Below are 17378 nucleotides of genomic sequence, written 5' to 3' on the forward strand. Positions count from 1 at the left end.
AATGTGATTCTAGCATCAATAGAAGTATAGTTTGTATCCATGGCTCTGGATCCAATTCTCTGGAGCAGCAGGAAACAAGCTACTTAATATGACATTCCTTTGAGTATTTAAACAGGGCTATCATATCCCCTCTTAACCTTCTCTTCTGGCTAAACATCCACAGATCCCTAAGACGTTCCTCATAGGGCTTCATGGTTTCCAGACCCTTCACCATTTTGGTTGCCCTCCTTTGGACACATGGCTTCAGTTGCTCATGCTATGTCAGGGGTAGGCAACCCTTTTGAGCCGGGGGCCGGGTAGCTGTCCTTCAGACAACTGGGGGGCCGAAGCAAAAAAATAAATAATTAAACAATTTTTAAAAAATTAAATAAATAAATAAACCGGGACAATGTAGGACAAAATTTTCAAATGGAGGGCACTTTTAAAATAAAAAATGGAGGACACGTGAAAAAATTTGCTGATTTTTAAAAAAATGTTAAGATAAATGCATGTTTCTGAGGCTTCTATAGACAATCACCCCCCAAAGGCCCCGGCGGCAATCGGTGGCAGGACTGGGCTGGGGCCGGTCCCAAGGCCTTGCTGGGCCGCATCCGGCCCGCGGGCCGCAGGTTGCCTACCCCTGTGCTATGTCTACCACATTTCCTTCATCTACAAAGATGGTAATTTTATCAAGAGATCAGATTAGTCTGGCATGACTCAGAATCATAGAATTGGAAGAGACCCCAAGGAGGGCCCTCCAGTCCAACCCCCTTCTGCCATGCAGGAACTCTCAATCAAAGCGTCCCTGACAGATGGCCATCCAGCCTCTGTTTAAAGACCTCCACGGAAGGAGACTCCACCACAGTCTGAGGAAGGAGTGTGTTCCACAGTCAAACATCTCTCCAGATGTTGAGGTGGAATCTCTTTTCCTGGAGCTTGCATCCATTGTTCTGGGTCCTGTTCTCTGGAGCAACAGAAAACAAGCTTGCTCCCTCCTCAATATGACATCCCTTCACATATTTAAACAGATACCGATCCCAAGCTACTCACCAACAAAAGACAAGAAAAAAGTCATTTTTTTAGTAAATTTATTCACAAAAAAGTTTAATCTCTTCATTTTTCTATCTTTATATACAAACCCATTGTTATGTACAAAGTCACACAGCTGTTAAAATGAGTAGTGGACATAATTTCACCTGAGGGGTTGGGGGATGAAGAGGTGGATGGAGGGATGGATGGAGGGACGAGGGAGGCCCTGCTTGTCACCCACGCAAGCTCCCCCCCCCCCACATTCTCTGTGTCCGGCTTCACCCACAGCCTCAGTCCTTCCAGGGGACAAGCGTCACTCTCCAGTCTTGCCTTAAGACCTGGTGAACTTCTAAACCCCCCCAACTTGGTACGAAGGGACAGGCAGATGCCCCGGGTTGCTCTTAGAAACAAACTCCACACAGTGTTGCTTGTCTGTTTTATTACTGTTTTGTCGATGTCTTCTGTAGCTTTAAGAAAACCCGAGCGCCAGTCTCTGAGGTAAAAGGGGCAGCTGGCCAAAGCGCTGGGTCTGGTATTTTTACTGCTTCTTCCAGTGCATGTCATCCAGCTCATAAAAAAGGACATATCCTTCACTTGATGGGACCTGGTTCTCACTGATTGGAGAGACGCTGTCAAAGAGAGAAGATGGAAACACATTATTCCTTAATCCATCAACTTCTCTATCTTCTTTCACCAACCTAACCTTTTCTTCTCTTTCTATCCTCTTCTCTACACTTCCCACTTCTCTATCCATCTTCTCAACTTTCCTCTTCCTTCCCATTCCGACTTTCTTCACTTACACTTACATTCTACTACCTACTTATCCTTCTCTTGATAGTAACCTTCCATTTACTAATTTCTACTTTACCCCCTGCACCATCCATTCAGCCATATGCTTCCTATCTTCTCATTTATCAATCTTAATTTACACCTTTCTTATAATTCCTAATATTCGTTTCTATCTAATTGTTTATATATCTCTAACATTGCTTGGTTTTGTCACCTTTGCTATTTTCTTCTAAATTCATCCAAATTCTTCTGTGTCGTACGATTCTTATCCTCCTATAATCATATCACATTTATTATCTTGTCTCTTTTTATCCATTTAGATCAATGGTCCCCAAACTGTGCTCTTTAAGAGATTTTGGTCTTAAACTCCCAGAAACCTCAGCCATGTTGGCCAATAATCTGGGATTCTGAGAGTTGAAGTCCCAAATCCCTTAAATCCTCTGGCCTGCGAGGGAGTGAACAGGCAGGCCCAGCTCCATCAGGGCTAGCCTGAAGATAGAGAGCCCTCCCTCCATGATAACTGTCATCCTTTGGCCTGTGAGGGAGTGAACAGGCAGGCCCAGCTCCCCCAGGGCTAGCCTGAAGAAAGAGAGCCCTCCATGATAACTGTCATCCTTCGGCCTGTGAAGGAGTGAACAGGCAGGCCTAGCTCCATCAGGGCTAGCCTGAAGAAAGAGAGCCCTCCCTCCATGATAACTGTCATCCTTCAGCCTGCGAAGGAGTGAACAGGCAGGCCCAGCTCCATCAGGGCTAGCCTGAAGAAGAAGAGCCCTCTCTCCAGCCCATCTGCCTTGGTCCAGGCCTCAGACCAGGGGTAGGCAACCCTTTTGAGCTGGGGGCCGGGTAGCTGTCCCTCAGACAACTGGGGGGCCGAAGCCAAAAAATAAACAATTAAATAATTTTTTAAAAATTAAATAAATAAATAAACCGGGACAAATGTAGGACAAAATTTTCAAATGGAGGGCACTCTTTAAATAAAAAATGGAGGACACGTGAAAAAATTTGCTGATTTTTTAAAAAATGTTAAGATAAATGCATGTTTCTGAGGCTTCTATAGACAATTGCCCCCCAAAGTCCCCGGCGGCAATCGGCGGCAGGACTGGGCTGGGGCCGGTCCCAAGGCCTCGCCGGGCCGCATCCGGCCCGCGGGCCGCAGGTTGCCTACCCCTGCCTCAGACGGAGAGAAGAACCACTGGACCTCATCCTCTTTCCCACCACCATTCCCTTCTCCTTTTGTGTCGTGTCTTTTAGATCGTAAGCCTGAGGGCAGGGACCCATCTAATTAAAAATAATAATTGTAAGCCGCTCTAATAGCCATTAGGGCTGAAGGGCGGGCTATAAATAACATAAATAAATAAATAAATAAATAAATAAATAAATAGCAGTTAGGGGACCACTGATTTAACTCAATGTTTCCCAAACTTTGGTTCTCCAGGTGTTTTGGACTTCAGTTCCCAGAAGCCCTATCTAGTGTGAGCAACAATCAAGAATTCTGGGAGCTGAAGTCCAAAACATCTAGAGGACCAAAATTTGGGAAAACAGCTGCTCTGAATATAGAAAAGCACCTGTCGAGTTAAACATTTCATCATAACCCAACCAGATGCATCCATGGATTTAAAAATCTCAATTAAAACATGGAGAGAACTAACATAACCATGGGTGCAAGAAAACATCACAGCACTGATGAAAAGATCTAGTGAGATGTTTAAAGGAGCATCTCTTTCTGAGCGTCTCTGTCGAGAGATCTTGATATACTGACAATGTTGTCTTTGTATTTTAGGTCAGGGATTGAGCTGAGTTTAGCCAAGGTTAAGGCTTTGAGGGGATAGTGCAAGAGGATAGCTCTTGGCATTTTTTCTTAAGGATTGTGGTGCAATTGCTGAACTGTGAGTATGCTCAATGTCAGATTTCTCTAAGGCTAACTCCAGGCAATTAATCCAGTTTAGCAAGAAGTATGCTAAATCTCCTTATTCCATACCCTCTGGGACTCCCTGCAGCATATGTTAAGATGTCTTCCCCAATCTTCTAAATCCTTGAAAGTCTCTGTTTGAACCAGTTTCATGAAATGCAGAATTACTGAGCAGGGGATTCTGTTTCTGGTCCACCTCAACGTAAGAAGAAACTTTCCAGTCCTTATGCAGCCGACCCTCCTTATCCACAAATTCAAGCATCCACGGGTTGAAAATATTCAGAAAAAGCATAAATTCCAAATTACAAAGCTTGATTTTCCATTTTATATAAGAGTCACTATTTTGTTATACCAATGGATTGAATGAGATTTGAGCATCCATGGATTTTGTTATCCATGGGGGGTCCTGGAACCAAACCCCAGCGGATAACAAGGGCCCACTGTAATTTAAAAATGGTTTTGTTGATAGTGCTTGCGAAATCTGAAAACCCAAACCTATGGCTGAGAAAGATCTGCAATGGATGCAGAAGAAGGCATCAGTGCCCAAGGCTGGCAAAAATCAGGATTATGAAAACTCAGAATTCTGTAGTCTGTCTTAACTGCTTGATGCCACTAACTACAAATTATTGCTTATTTTATGATATTTGGGGATATTGCTGTAAACATCTTGAAAACATTCAAACTGAAGGATGGTTAAGTACATTTTTAAAAGCAAAACCAAGCAAAAATGTTGTAGCACATTTATCTACCGGGAATCGTTGTAAACCCGCCAGCCAGACTGGTCCTTGCAGAAGGCTGTGTAATGGCCGTAGTGCACACTGCCAGAGTGGTTGCAGAGGGCATAAAGGTTGTACACAGGAGTACCTGCAAGAGAGAGAGAAAACCACCTTTTAAAAAACCCAATTCCTTATTGTTGTGTTTTCAAGAACCACTATTTCTTGTAGGTTTTTAAAATGTAAACATGGAGCAAGCTGGGAAAGGTTTTTGCTCCCACCATGCCCCACTATGATTCTGATGGCTAGAAATGGAGGTGATATTTTATTTTTAAATATCATGTGATGCTCTCACTTAATGCCGTTCTTTTTAATAAGGTGGGACAGAAGTTTTAATTTTTAAAAAATGAAAATAAGTATAAAGTCTCAGACCTTGCCTCAGAAAGGCAAGGCAGGGATTGCCCCATATTTGGCATACAACTCACCGGCCTTTTCACTGGCAAATTCCTTCAAGTTCAGCTGCTGAAGTGGGAAGTCCACAAACACAGAGCATTTCTTAATGGAGTAGCGGGTGGTGGAGAAACGGTTCAGATCTAGGACAGGCAGAGTTAAGGAATGGCCAGCCAAGGCCCCACTTACAAGTATTGCTAATGGAAGTGGTCTTGGTAAATTCCAGAAGCTCAGATCCTAGCTCTGGAGGTCTGTGGTCCCTAAACTAACTGAAGAGTCAATAAGGGCAGAACATATAATGGCTCCCTCATGGTTTTATACCATCTGCCTGTCACCTTTGGTGTTTAGGAAAGGATACAGATAATACAGTTCAGAGTTATTAGGACAGCACATAAATGGATGGGATGGGACGGAAGGAAGGAAGGAAGGAAGGAAGATGAGAGTCCACCTCAGCCTCCGTCTCCAGCAGCTATGCCTGGAAAAAGCACAAAGAATGGGAGGAAGGAAGGAAGGAAGGAAGGAAGGAAGGGCACCTATGAAAGAACCAGACAAGACCTTAACGTAAAAGCATACAACAGAGCACTACATTGTCCAAGCCATTCTTTTCTTCATCACCACATAAGGCTGCGAGAGCTGGACAGTGAAGAAAGCAGATGAAAAGAAATTCAGCTCATTCGAGATGTGATGCCAGAGGAAAGCCCTGAGGAAAACACGGACAGCCAAAAAGACAAACAAATGGATCAAGCCTGAACTCTCCCTGGAAGCCAAGGTGAAGAAACGGGCTGCTGTACTTTGGCTTGTATCATTAGAAAAGACAATAATGCTAGGAAAGATAGAAGGTAGTAGAGAGAGAGGAAGACCTCATGCCTGATGGGTGGGCACAAATAGGGAGGTCACAGGAGAGAATCTGCAGAGCCTAAGTAGAGCAGTTGAGGACAAGGGGTCCTGGAGATGTCTCATCCACAGGGTCACCATGAGTCAAGGGATGACTCAAGGGCAGTTAACGCACACACTGTTCATTGTGCTTAACTTTACTCTCCCAAACAACTAGGTAAAATTGGCCAGTATTACAATTTTGTGGTTTTGCTCTGCTATACTGATTTGCAGCACACCCACAAATAGATCGCTGAGACCTATGACCAGCACCTACAGCTTTTACTGGCCTGCAAGTCGCTCCAGACTAAAATTCTGAAAGGATACGTAACACAAGGATGCGGGGAAAGCGCTGGATGGTCAGCTTCTTAGTGCTTCGGGTCCTCTGCCGGCATTTGTCACATTCCTATGCAAGAAAAAGAGAGAGAAGAAAATAAAATGAAAACAAAGACTAGAGAAGCCAAAACTGACTTCATGGATTGCAGTTCCCAGAATATCTTAGCCAGGATGGCTAAGGTATCCTCACTTAGACCCAAACTTGGATGCTATGATCAGAATATACCATAGGCATTGGCTACACTTCTGTCCTGTTATTTCGAATATGAGATTGGGATTTGTTTGGCATACAAAATGGCCAGTAGGCACATGAAAGAGTCCATCTCCCACAACTCTTACCGGCGCATTCTCAGAATCCAGCTCTTCTTCCTTAGTGAAAAGGCTGAAGCAGTCAAGCAGAGAGACTTTTCCACCAGTGAAACTTTTCTGTGAAAAAGAAGCAAGGATTTCACTGGAAAGTTCTTTGACTGAAGCAAGCTTGTTTTCTGCTGCTCCAGAGACTAGAACACAAAACAATGAATGCAAGCTACAGTAAAAGAGATTCCACCTCAACAATAGGAGGAATGTCTTGAGAGTAGAAAACATTCCCTTGGAGTGTAAAGGAGTCTCCTTCCTTAGAGGTCTTTAAACAGAGTCTGGATGGCCATCTGTCAATGGGGATGCTTTGATGGAGAGTTCCTGCATGGCAGAATGGGGTTGGACTGGAGGGCCCTTGGAGTCTCTTCCAACTCTATGATTCTATGAAGCCCTACATTTCTTTATTGCATCAAAGTTTAAGGCAGCTTGTGAAAGTAAGCAAATACATGTATTTTATTTATTTTTACATCTATAGTTTTCCATATATATTACATGTATCCCTGAAAAGAGCAAAAACAGCTAGTGATATGAGACTTGCTTCATTCTGGCTAGTCAGAGAGATCAGTTTTGTATAATTCTAACCAGCTTCTCTTCCCCCTTGAATAATGGATCAAGGATTTTTTTTGTATGAATGGATGACAAAAACAAGTCAACCAAACACATGTAAGGTCCCCCAATTTTGTATTGGTTTATATTATCTGTATTCTGCTTGATATAATAAAATCTCTAAAAGAATTACATTAAAATACACATCTAATACAATTAAAATATATTATATAATTAAATGCTAGAAGATCAGACCTTGAAAGTATTTGGTTGGTTTTTTTTTAATGTATTCGATGTATATTTTGCCTTGCTCTCAAAATGGGATTCATTACATTAAATGAATTACTGGGAGCTGGAACACAAGGTAATAAAAGTGCTATTCTATATTGCAAAAGCAACATCAGCCTTTCATGGCATAGCAGTTGCTTTCAAAACCAGATTTAGAGCAATTTTAAACCATTTTAGAGTAATCTTGTCAGGGACTTTTCAAGTTTTATGGCATTTTATTATTAATTTTAAGGGTTTTTAAAAGATGAAATGGAAAAGCGCTAAGCACAATGCAATCAGCAATGTAATGAGTTACATTTCAAATGCTGTAAAGAATAAAAATACATTACTTTCAAATTACTATAGCAAGTAATAAGAATGAATTACTTTTAAAATGTAAAATTCCAAGCTCAGAAAAAGTTAATAAATACTAAGACCTGAATCCAATTGTTAGTCTGAACTAGAGTAATTCAGTCCCACTGAATTAATGGTTACTTAGTAAGTAAACACCTACATGAGTTCTAATAATTCAGCTTGTCTACTCAAGCTTGGGCGAATAACTAGACGTAAGACATAAACCACAACAAGTATCAGTTGTGGAAGACCTGTATAAACAGGTATGTTTGCAGTAGATGTTTAAAACTAAATACAATTTCTCCCTCTCAGTCGTACAAGGAAGAACATCTTGAAAAATTTGGCACCACTGCTGAGAAGGCCTGCCTTTGTGAAACGATATGGTGGCATTTCACTGGTTGTGCGCATAGAAGGTCTCAGACTCAATCTCCAGTTAAAAATGATTTCTACTAGCAGATACTCAGAATAGTTGCCTAACAATACTACATGGCTTCAATATTGGCCTGGAAAGACCAATGGTCTGGTTTGTTACAACAGGGGTGAAGGAAGTGTGGCCTATGGGCTATATTGTTGTTGCTGTTGTGTGCCTTCAAGTCATTTCTGACTTATGGTGACCATAAGGCAAACCTACCATTATATGCAACCTGCCACGGTTCCTTATGCCCCCCCTCATTTTCAGGGTTACTTTGTGGGGGCTTGTCTCCCAAATAGTCAATAGCTAAATGCTTCACCTTTTTAAAACTGCAAAAACCTGTCCCAAACAGAACTGACTATGTGGTGTCTTCCTGCTTGGGAATTAAGATTGTCTGAGCTTGAAGCAGGTTGAAGAGGGCTTTAGAAGTGACATTTTGGGAACAAAACAAAAGCAACTTTTGTCACTCAACATTTTGGGAGGGATGGAGAGGACTAAAATTGGGGGTTGTGGTTGTCTGGGGTCCTGTAGGGGAGTTAATTCAGCCCCTCAAACCCCATGGAAGGACCCCTCCAACCACTTTCCCCAAAACCCACTGTAATATCATTGAAGCCTACTTTGGGGATAGGCAGGGAGAGGTCGCAGAAAACTTCAAAAGTGGTTGACCGATAACCGCATGCTTGACACTTGAGACAGCTCTTCAACTGGCCAACAAAGAGGTCTATCAGAGAGAGAGAGAGAGAAGAAAATGAAGGTGAGATTTCTGTTATCGTGTGGTTCAAAACAGCTTCAGATTTTGACTTTTACATCTGCAACTCATGTTTGCAACTGTAACCCAATATGCTCTAGTTCACGGGACCATTTCAATCAGAAACAGCAGGTATCAACTATAACCATCTTGCATGAATATTCAAGTGCTGCGGTCTAATGTATGTGCACGTGTTTTAATGATTTTGTGTTTCTCATCACAGGCAGAGCTTAGAGAAGGTACATTACTTGATTTACAACTTTTAAACTGTTAAAGTCCGCATAGCTACCGGCTTTGCTGACTGAGACATTCTGGAAGATGTAGTTCAAAAGGTACCTTTTCCAAGCTCTGCTCACAGTTGGTTGTATCATGGACAAGTTCAGACCATAACAACAACAACAACAACAACAACTTAAGCCAATGGTTCTTAGCCTGTGGTCTGCAGTGGCCCCCCCCACCTGCATCTGTGAAGACTGAAATCAACAAGAAGCAGGGAGGCAATTTTGTGTGCTTTCCTCCCCTCAAAAAAGGCAGGTGGTATCAGTCAGGGTCTGAGGAGATGTGTGCTTGAAGGAGTACTCATCTGTGTAAGCATTTAGCAAGAGCATTTATATTTCTATACCGCTTAAGAGTGAACTCAGCACTCTCTAAGTGGTTTACAATCTGTAAGCCAATTGCCCCCCAACAAGCTGGGGGCTCATTTTACTGGCCTACAGAAGGATGGGAGGCTAAGTCAACCTTGGAGCCCTGGTATTGAACTCACAAGCTTGTGGCTGCAGTACCAGCATTTAACAGTGTGTATCTGTGAGTAGCTACCTCTGCTTTGGGTTTTGATTCTCCCTCCACCCTTGGTGACTCCAGGTCGGAGGCATCTGTGATGGCGGCATCCCAGTGCCCTAGGCTGGTGATGTGGCCAATTGCATTGTCTCAGTCAGGCAGCAGCCCCTCGACGGAACACCTGGGGTAAATACTGTTCAGTGTTCTATTCTCCTTTGGTTTTGAAAGTCAAGATGGCATTGGTCTTTTGGAGTTTCAAATCACAACTTTGCACTAAGTGGATTTCTCCAGATGTTTTGAAGTACAACTCCCATCAGCCACAATCAGCATGACAAGCAAGCAGGGATGATGAATCCCACTGGAAGGAATATCCACTCACCTACTATCTTGCTATCCTCTCTTTCCAGGTAACGCTTCCACATCTGGTTGGCTTGTTCATCATCACTGTAGAGAAAGAAAATCCAAGACAAAGCCTTAGGAAAACTTATGATGCATTATATGTGAAGAACAGTTCATTGGACCATTTCAAACAGCAGATATCAAATATACCGTATATACTCATTTACAAGTCAACCCCATGTATACGTCGAGGGCAGGCTTTGGGGACAAAATTTTGGATTTTGATATGACCCGTGGATAAGTCGAGGGTACAACTTAGGGACATGTAACAAAGGATGTAAATGACAAAAAAACCCCACATGCATGCATGCTCTCCTTTCAAAATGCTATCAGGGAATTTCCCTCCTCCATGGGAAAGAGGGACACACACACCCACTCTCTCTCCTTGTTCATCATCACTGAACAAAAAAAGCAATCAGGGCTTTCCCCCTCCTTTTCCAGGGAGCAGGGAAACTGCCCCAATTGCTTTTTGTGAGGCATGTGCATGTGTGTATGTCTTCCTTTTTACCAGAGAGCCGGGAAAGAACCCTGACTGCTTTTACAAGGCACACATGTCTCCCTCTTTCTCTCCTTTTCCAGGGAGGAGGAGAAAAAGCATTCAGGGCTCTTTCCCTGCTCCCTGGGAAAAAGGGAGATGGACAGACACGGACACACACACACACACACTTCTTGCAAGTAGCAATCGGGGCTCTTTCCCTCCTCCCTGGGAAAAAGGGAGAGACACACACACACACACACTTCCCTGGGAAAGGAGGAACTCACAAACTCTTCTTGGCTGAGCAGCAGCTGCAGAGGCAAGGGGAACACCATTGGGCAGAACTTCTTTCTCAACATTATTACCATATTGACCCTTATATAAGCCGACCCAGGATTCTGTGGACAGGTTTTGGCATAAATTTTTCAACTTATAGATGAGTATATACGATATGTCCCAGACAATAAGTGTCTAATGGATATGCAAACACAGATTGGTCCTCAAGTCAAGAACAGCCCACAGTGTCCCCAGTAACAATAGAAATCTGGCCTCCAGCATTTAATGTTCACATTTCAGGGACAACCTGCAATTAAATGGTAGGCCGCTTGCTGGAAGACAAGAGATCCAAGGTTTGGTACCTACCCTCTCCAGGTGAAGAGGTTCTCTGTCAAACTAAGGCAGAAATCCTACAATAATGGTCTGATTTATTATCCAGCTACTTCTTAACCTCACAGTAAAAATACATTTCCACCTATCAACAGCCAGACTCACCTCAAAGTGTCAGAGTCCTCCAGTACAGAAGCCCTCTTGGTATCAGAAAGGATACTTGGAGATTTGCGTCCTTTCCGATTAATCTCCACATGCAACCAATCCATGAGAAACTTCAAAAACTCCTGAGCATCCTGCTGACTACAAAAGGAGAAAAGCATGAGCTGACTTATCTCTAGACAATAAACAAACCAAAACAGGCAGTCCAACTTCATTCTTCAATCTAGAGGGCCCCGGAAACATTCACGGTTGCAGAGAACAATCTCTAACATACTACAGATTGTTATAGAGCCTAATTCTAGCCTCTGCAGGCAAATATAGTAAACCCTAAACCTCATAACCCACGGTTTTTGTCTTAAGCATTCTTGATTAAAAATAAAAAGTTAATCAAATCTATTTACATGTGATTCAGCAACAGACTGCGCAGAGTTCTGGAAGGCATCTGGAGTAATGTGAACCTTTATCTGTATCTGTTTTAACTTTTGTAAGCCACCTTGAGTCCCAGGATGGAAAAAACAGCAATCATTTGATCAATCACAGGCTTTTCTGATTGTCTATTGTTACTCACAGTTGGCAACATAGAGCATAAACAACTGCAAAGCATTCCACATGGTGCTACTCTCACAGAACATTTGAAAACTACAACTGGTTCACAATGCAGTAGCAAGTATTTGAACTGAAACATGACAGATATAATGAATTCACTCTGATAGCATATCAATATAGTTGCTATTTGGGTCTGTGAACCAGTCCAAAAGTGCTGCCTCAAAGATTTAAAGAAAGGACTAGGGAATCAGATAAGGCCAACTGTATGGTTCCTGGCCCCCAGAGGTGGGCATAAAATGTTTTTTTAAAAAGGCTTGAAAACTGAACTTGGCATAGCCCCCTTGTCCTGTAGGAAATGTGTATGCAATTTTGCTATCCCTCTCCAGGGAGATTTAAACCCAGGAGAGGAGTTTTTAAAACCAGGAATGCAGAGCAGAGCATAATTCAGAGCAGGGGCTTGAGGGTCTTGGGAGCCAAATATGGATGTGGATCAGGGTGGTCATCTTTCAAAAGTTTAGGGGGGTTTACTGGGCTCCCAGGGAGGGGAAACTCTGCAGGTCTGGGAACCAGTTTTCTACTTGGGACACTCCAGGAAATGCAAAGATGGTCAAAATTGCTAAAAACAAAAACAAAAACAAAAAACAAACAAAAACCCAGAAAGGTCTGATTATATTTCTGGGTTTCAAAAATTTTTTAAAACAAAAATTTAAGCCAGTGCAGAGAGCATGCAACCTATTTAAAAAGTGAAGCACACCTTCTGGAACCTTTCAGAAGAGGCAATCCACTCTTTTGTTTCTATAGGAAAAGCTGTTTTGGGGAGGATGGTGGATGAGTCAGTGGCTCCATACTTTGCTTCAAGGCCTTGTTTTGAACACAGCCTTTTTCCCCCTTTTTTTGGAGATGGGAGGGAGGATTTGGCTAAGGGTGAACTGTTACACATGAAGGGACTGAAGGGTGCATGAAGAAGTGGTGCAGACAAAGGGAGGACTAAGGAAACTAGGAGGAGGGCATACCCAATTTTTCCTCACCTGTATCCTGTAAAGGATGGGACATATTTCTGAAAGACAGCTTTGAAGCGGCTGGGGTTGGCAGCCTCCGTGGAATCGGGGTGCCACAATGTGGCAATGACATCTGCGAAGGCTGCAGAATGAGAAACCAGAAAAGTTGGGGAAGGGGAGACAACAAAGCATTCTTAGGTTAGTCTTCTCTCCTCCTTACTTCAAGAATGCTCAAACTGCAAAAACATTCAGCAACCTTTTACTTTGCCTTATCCACCTAGCAAGAAGATAGCATGCTCCCATTTACTCCTGTTGTACAAATGTAACTGGGAGATAAGCAAGGTGTCCAAGATCACACAAGATTGACTACAATAGAAGTGAAACACAAACCTGTATCTATTGGGCTGGGCTGTTACACTCCTAGTGTGAAACTAACAGAGGGGCCAAGATGGGTTCATAAAAGGTTGTGCCAGGAGCAGATTAACAGTGACTGACTGAGCTGCCATGTTGTCAAAATGGTACACAGAAAGGTCTCTGACTGTGATTAGCTGTTCTTATCCTGGAAGGGGAAAGGTAGATAGGAATGCTGGGAAAAGGAGGAGAAAAAGAAGGAACAAACACACTAAAAAGAATGAGGAAAGGTTACAGGAAACAGAAGGCAAAGGGAAGCCTGGACTCCTACAAGAAGATGGAGAATCATGATTTTTTTAAAAAGGACCTTGGGCTAACACTTCACTGAGCTGTTGTGAAATAAAAGGTATATTGGCATGGCAAAAAGAAAAGGATGTACATTGCGCCTTTTGGAGGAAGCGCTGGGTACAGCTAAAATGAGAAGAGAGCAGAAAAGAGTAGGACCAGGGGGAAAAGGTGCATCCAGATAGGAAGGGGCTATGTGGAAATTTGCTTTTCATGTGATGGTTCCTAGTTAATTTTAGAGCCACAAACTTCACAGCATGAATGCCAATGAGGACTAGTGGTCTGTTTGTTAGATCCTAGCCTTCTGATTGCTTTTAGGCCAAGGATAACGCCTTAGACTGGGCTCTGTGTAGCCTTCAGAACTGTACTAGAATTGAACGCTGACATTTCAACCCTTAAAACAAAAGAATGTCAGCACAGTGCTCCCTTGCAAAAAAAAATTCTCACAAAAGGGGGTCAGGGAAAGAATATGTAGGTGTTATTCTACCTAAGGAAACCTGTTCCTGCCTCCAATATTCTGGCCAAGCCCTGGAGTGACTGGCATATCCTTGGCAACTGGAAATATTATGAAATTATTTTAACTTCTGGATTATTAACTGGATTGTTGTTGCTGTTTTATGCCTCCATACAATATCATTCTCCTCCCTGTCTCATAAGTTCAACTTAAAGTTCCTTCTCCCACACAAAGCTGCCAGCTATATACCAAGGGCCTTATCACGTGGAGGCAAATCCCATGCAGAAATAGGATTTTAAAATCTGCTAAACACCTGTAAATGTGGGTTGTTTTTCAGACACGTTGGCGGAAAGAGAAATAACGTGAAAATAACGCAAACGGAAAGCCAGCAAAAAAACCTCCTTTCGACTATAGGAATTTCCTGAAAGTAAAAAGGAGCGGGTTTTGTCAGCTTTCCGTTTGGGTTATTTTTACGTTATTTCTCTTTCACACAAACGTCGTTTAAAAAACAACCCGCATGGTGTGTTTTTTCTGCTTTCTGTTTGGGTTAACCCTGAATGTCATGTGAAAAACAACCCACAAAAGTGGGTTGTTTTAACTTTGAATCTAGTTTCTGCACAGGATTTGTGTCATAAACTCCCTAGGCAATTTGATCTGAAAATCTCCGGTACTTAATAAGTGTAAATAATGATAATGTGCCAAGTTAGGGCCAGAAAACGAAGGCCATGAATGACCTGCAGGCAAAAGGACAGTAGAGGAATTAGATCTTCTAATGAGATAGCACTTTGTGTGAGGCCAAAGTACTTATATAACTGTAGTCAACTGGCCCTGGATTAAAACTCTCCGGAGACCAATTTAGATTGTGGAGCAGTGCAAGGATCCTGTTAGACCAAGTGAGCCCAGACAGCATTCCAGTTATGTAATCTCCTCTTCCCATGGGCGAAAAGGAATATCCCATTGCTCCTTCCCCTTTCACCTTCAGTCAGCTCCTGTTGGGTCCGCAGTGCGCCAGGTTGCTCTTGCCGGAATTCTCGACGGAGGCAGTAGTCCCGCAAGGGTTTGGTGCTGCTCAGGCACTGTAGCACAGCATTCATGAAACACTGAGGAGGCGGCCAAAAAGAAAAGAAAGACCCAACAAAATATTACTGGGCTACTCCTTAAGATGATGGAAGCTGAACTTCTCTGAAACTAAGCAGGTTTGGATCGGAGTCAAGTGTCGGATTGTAAAGAACCCGATGGATACAACTTTTTATTCATCAGTGACTCATTTGTTCAGTATATTATCAGTGTGGAAGAGGACTATGAAGATTTTTCATTAATGCACAATGTCACCAAGTTTAATCAGTCTGGAAAAATATTTACCAAGAACTGTATGGAAATATTAATGTCTCTCTAGGATGGGCACTGACATCAAACGCTTCCATTTAATTATGTATACAGGAGCAAAAGCCCCATAGTTTTATTTATGTTATTTCAGATACTTAGAAACCACTTCCAAAGTGGTGAACGACAAGTCACTCTATCTGTTTAATTTGTATACTGAACATATAATATAGAAGCAGGATTTGACTCAGAGGAAGGAGGCACGAAAACTGGAAGAAGGAACATCAACAATCTAAGATATACATATGACATCACACTACTAGTAGCAGAAAACAGGAAAGACTTGGAACCATTACTGAAGAAAGGAATGGAATCATAGGCCAGGTACAGATGGGCCTCGTGGCACGTCTTGATGACATGCTAGGGTTGCCTCGGGGCATTGCTTACAGATGCCCTGCAACCCTTGTACGCCCCGTACGTCAAAATGATGGCGCCCTGTACAGATGGGTGCCGCCATTTTGACATGACGGACACTTAGCGTCCGCATGTCACGGTGCGATACTGACGTCACGAGTGCGCCATCAGTATAGCACCGCAAAAAGAACCCGCTTTTTGCGGGTTCTTTTTGCTCTGCAAGGAAGCCACAGTTTGTCCGCTGCAGCTTCCTCGCAGAACAAAACAAGGCGCCAGCACATCACCCTTTTGGGGTGGTCTGTACAGATCAAGCCTGAACTCTGCCTGGAAGCCATGCTGACAAAACTAAGACTGTCGTTCTTTGGCCCCATTATAAGAAGACATGACTTATGAGAAAAGACAACAATGCTAGGAAAGGTAGTAGGCAGCAGAAAGAGAGAAAGACCACAAGCCAGATGGCTGGACTCAATGAGGGTGATCATGAGCCTCCCTGCAGAATCTGCAGAACCTAGCAGAGAAGTGGAGGACAGGGGATCTTGGAGATGTCTCATCCACATGGTCACCATGAGTCGGGGTTGACTCAAGGGCAGTTAACAATGACAACAAAGCAATACAATGGAATGTTGCTGGGATTCCACCTGAAATAACTATCATCAAGGGAGTCACAGCCTCAACATCTGGTTTCACCAACAACAGAGGGAGAAACAGCTGGAGCCGCAGTGCCATCTGCTGCCCAGGAGACCACAGCACAGCCTGTTTCAACAGCACCGGCAGCTGGTCATGGGGACCAGGGTGCATAGTATGGGCATCACTGCCAACATTATTCATTGATCTTACCCCAGAGCAAGTCATGCAATTTGCCCAGACAGAACTGCAGATGCCCCAAATTGCTTTGAAGGAGTGGATGGTGGAACTGCAGTGCCTTGGGATAACTAGGTGCCCCCCCCCCCACAAACTAGCAGAACAAGGGGACAACTGCAATAGGCACTGTCACCTCAACTTTGGCAGTGCCCCACCTATAAAGAGGGAGATGGTTTTGAGGCTTTCATAGAGAGTTTTGAGAAAGCCTGTGAACATCATGGGATCCCTAAAGATAAATGAATGTATGAACTCCACACAAAACTCTTGGTAGCTCTGAGAACAGTGGAGTCCACCACGGCATGGGAAGAGATGGGGGATTTTGACCTTTTTTTACAGAACTCGACAGCGTCTTCAACATGCAAGGGAGATTTAGTTTCAAGGCGCTAAAACCAGTTCAGTGGAAGACATATGCTTTCTCATTGATCTAGAACAGTTTTTGTAGCATGCCCCTTTCGATCTTGTCTGCTATGTGCAGGATAAGGAACTGAAAACATTGGAGGAGGTGGCGACAGCTGCAGATCACTACCAATGGGGAACAGCCTGCACAGCCAAATCCAGGAGCTCCCTGTAAGCTGTGACCAGAGACTTTGCACACAAAGTTGGCTTTGAATGCAAAGAGAACTCTCGCCATCAGGCACACAAAGATGACAACCCTAAGTCAGAACCACCACCTCAACTTGCTCAGCAACTTTCTTCACAGCACCAGGGTCAACCAAAAGACAAGACAAACATGAAATGCTTTTTGTGGGGGGAATCTGGCCATCTTAAAGTCCACTGGAAGCAGAAGCTGAAGTTGATCCAGACAATGGTATCACTGGGAAGTGGATATGTGGACAGCACTGGGTGACACCCAGAGGAGGAGTGACAAGTGGTTGGACCCTCTTCCCCCTTTAGTGCAGGAGGCA

At 43.3% G+C, this 17378-nt stretch overlaps 1 protein-coding gene across 1 annotated transcript in view; it reads right to left on the bottom strand.

The window, feature by feature from the left end:
- Positions 1-1070: 1070 nt before the first annotated feature.
- USP21 (ubiquitin specific peptidase 21) overlaps positions 1071-17378 on the bottom strand; it is a 34515-nt gene continuing 18207 nt past the window's right edge. Inside the window, exons 5-14 of the mRNA XM_089483831.1 lie at positions 14852-14975; positions 12756-12867; positions 11185-11322; positions 9919-9983; positions 8632-8735; positions 6418-6504; positions 6070-6148; positions 4905-5012; positions 4456-4570; positions 1071-1637 (exon numbers count right to left, since the gene is read on the bottom strand). Of these exons, the coding sequence (XP_089339957.1) occupies positions 1547-1637; positions 4456-4570; positions 4905-5012; positions 6070-6148; positions 6418-6504; positions 8632-8735; positions 9919-9983; positions 11185-11322; positions 12756-12867; positions 14852-14975 (1023 nt within the window). The 3' untranslated portion in view covers positions 1071-1546. The remainder of the gene's footprint in view (positions 1638-4455; positions 4571-4904; positions 5013-6069; positions 6149-6417; positions 6505-8631; positions 8736-9918; positions 9984-11184; positions 11323-12755; positions 12868-14851; positions 14976-17378) is intronic.

The sequence above is a fragment of the Sceloporus occidentalis genome, unplaced genomic scaffold (assembly GCF_023333645.1).
Source record: "Sceloporus occidentalis isolate IW3139 unplaced genomic scaffold, rSceOcc1.0.p SCAF_20, whole genome shotgun sequence".
Classification (NCBI taxonomy): domain Eukaryota; kingdom Metazoa; phylum Chordata; class Lepidosauria; order Squamata; family Phrynosomatidae; genus Sceloporus; species Sceloporus occidentalis.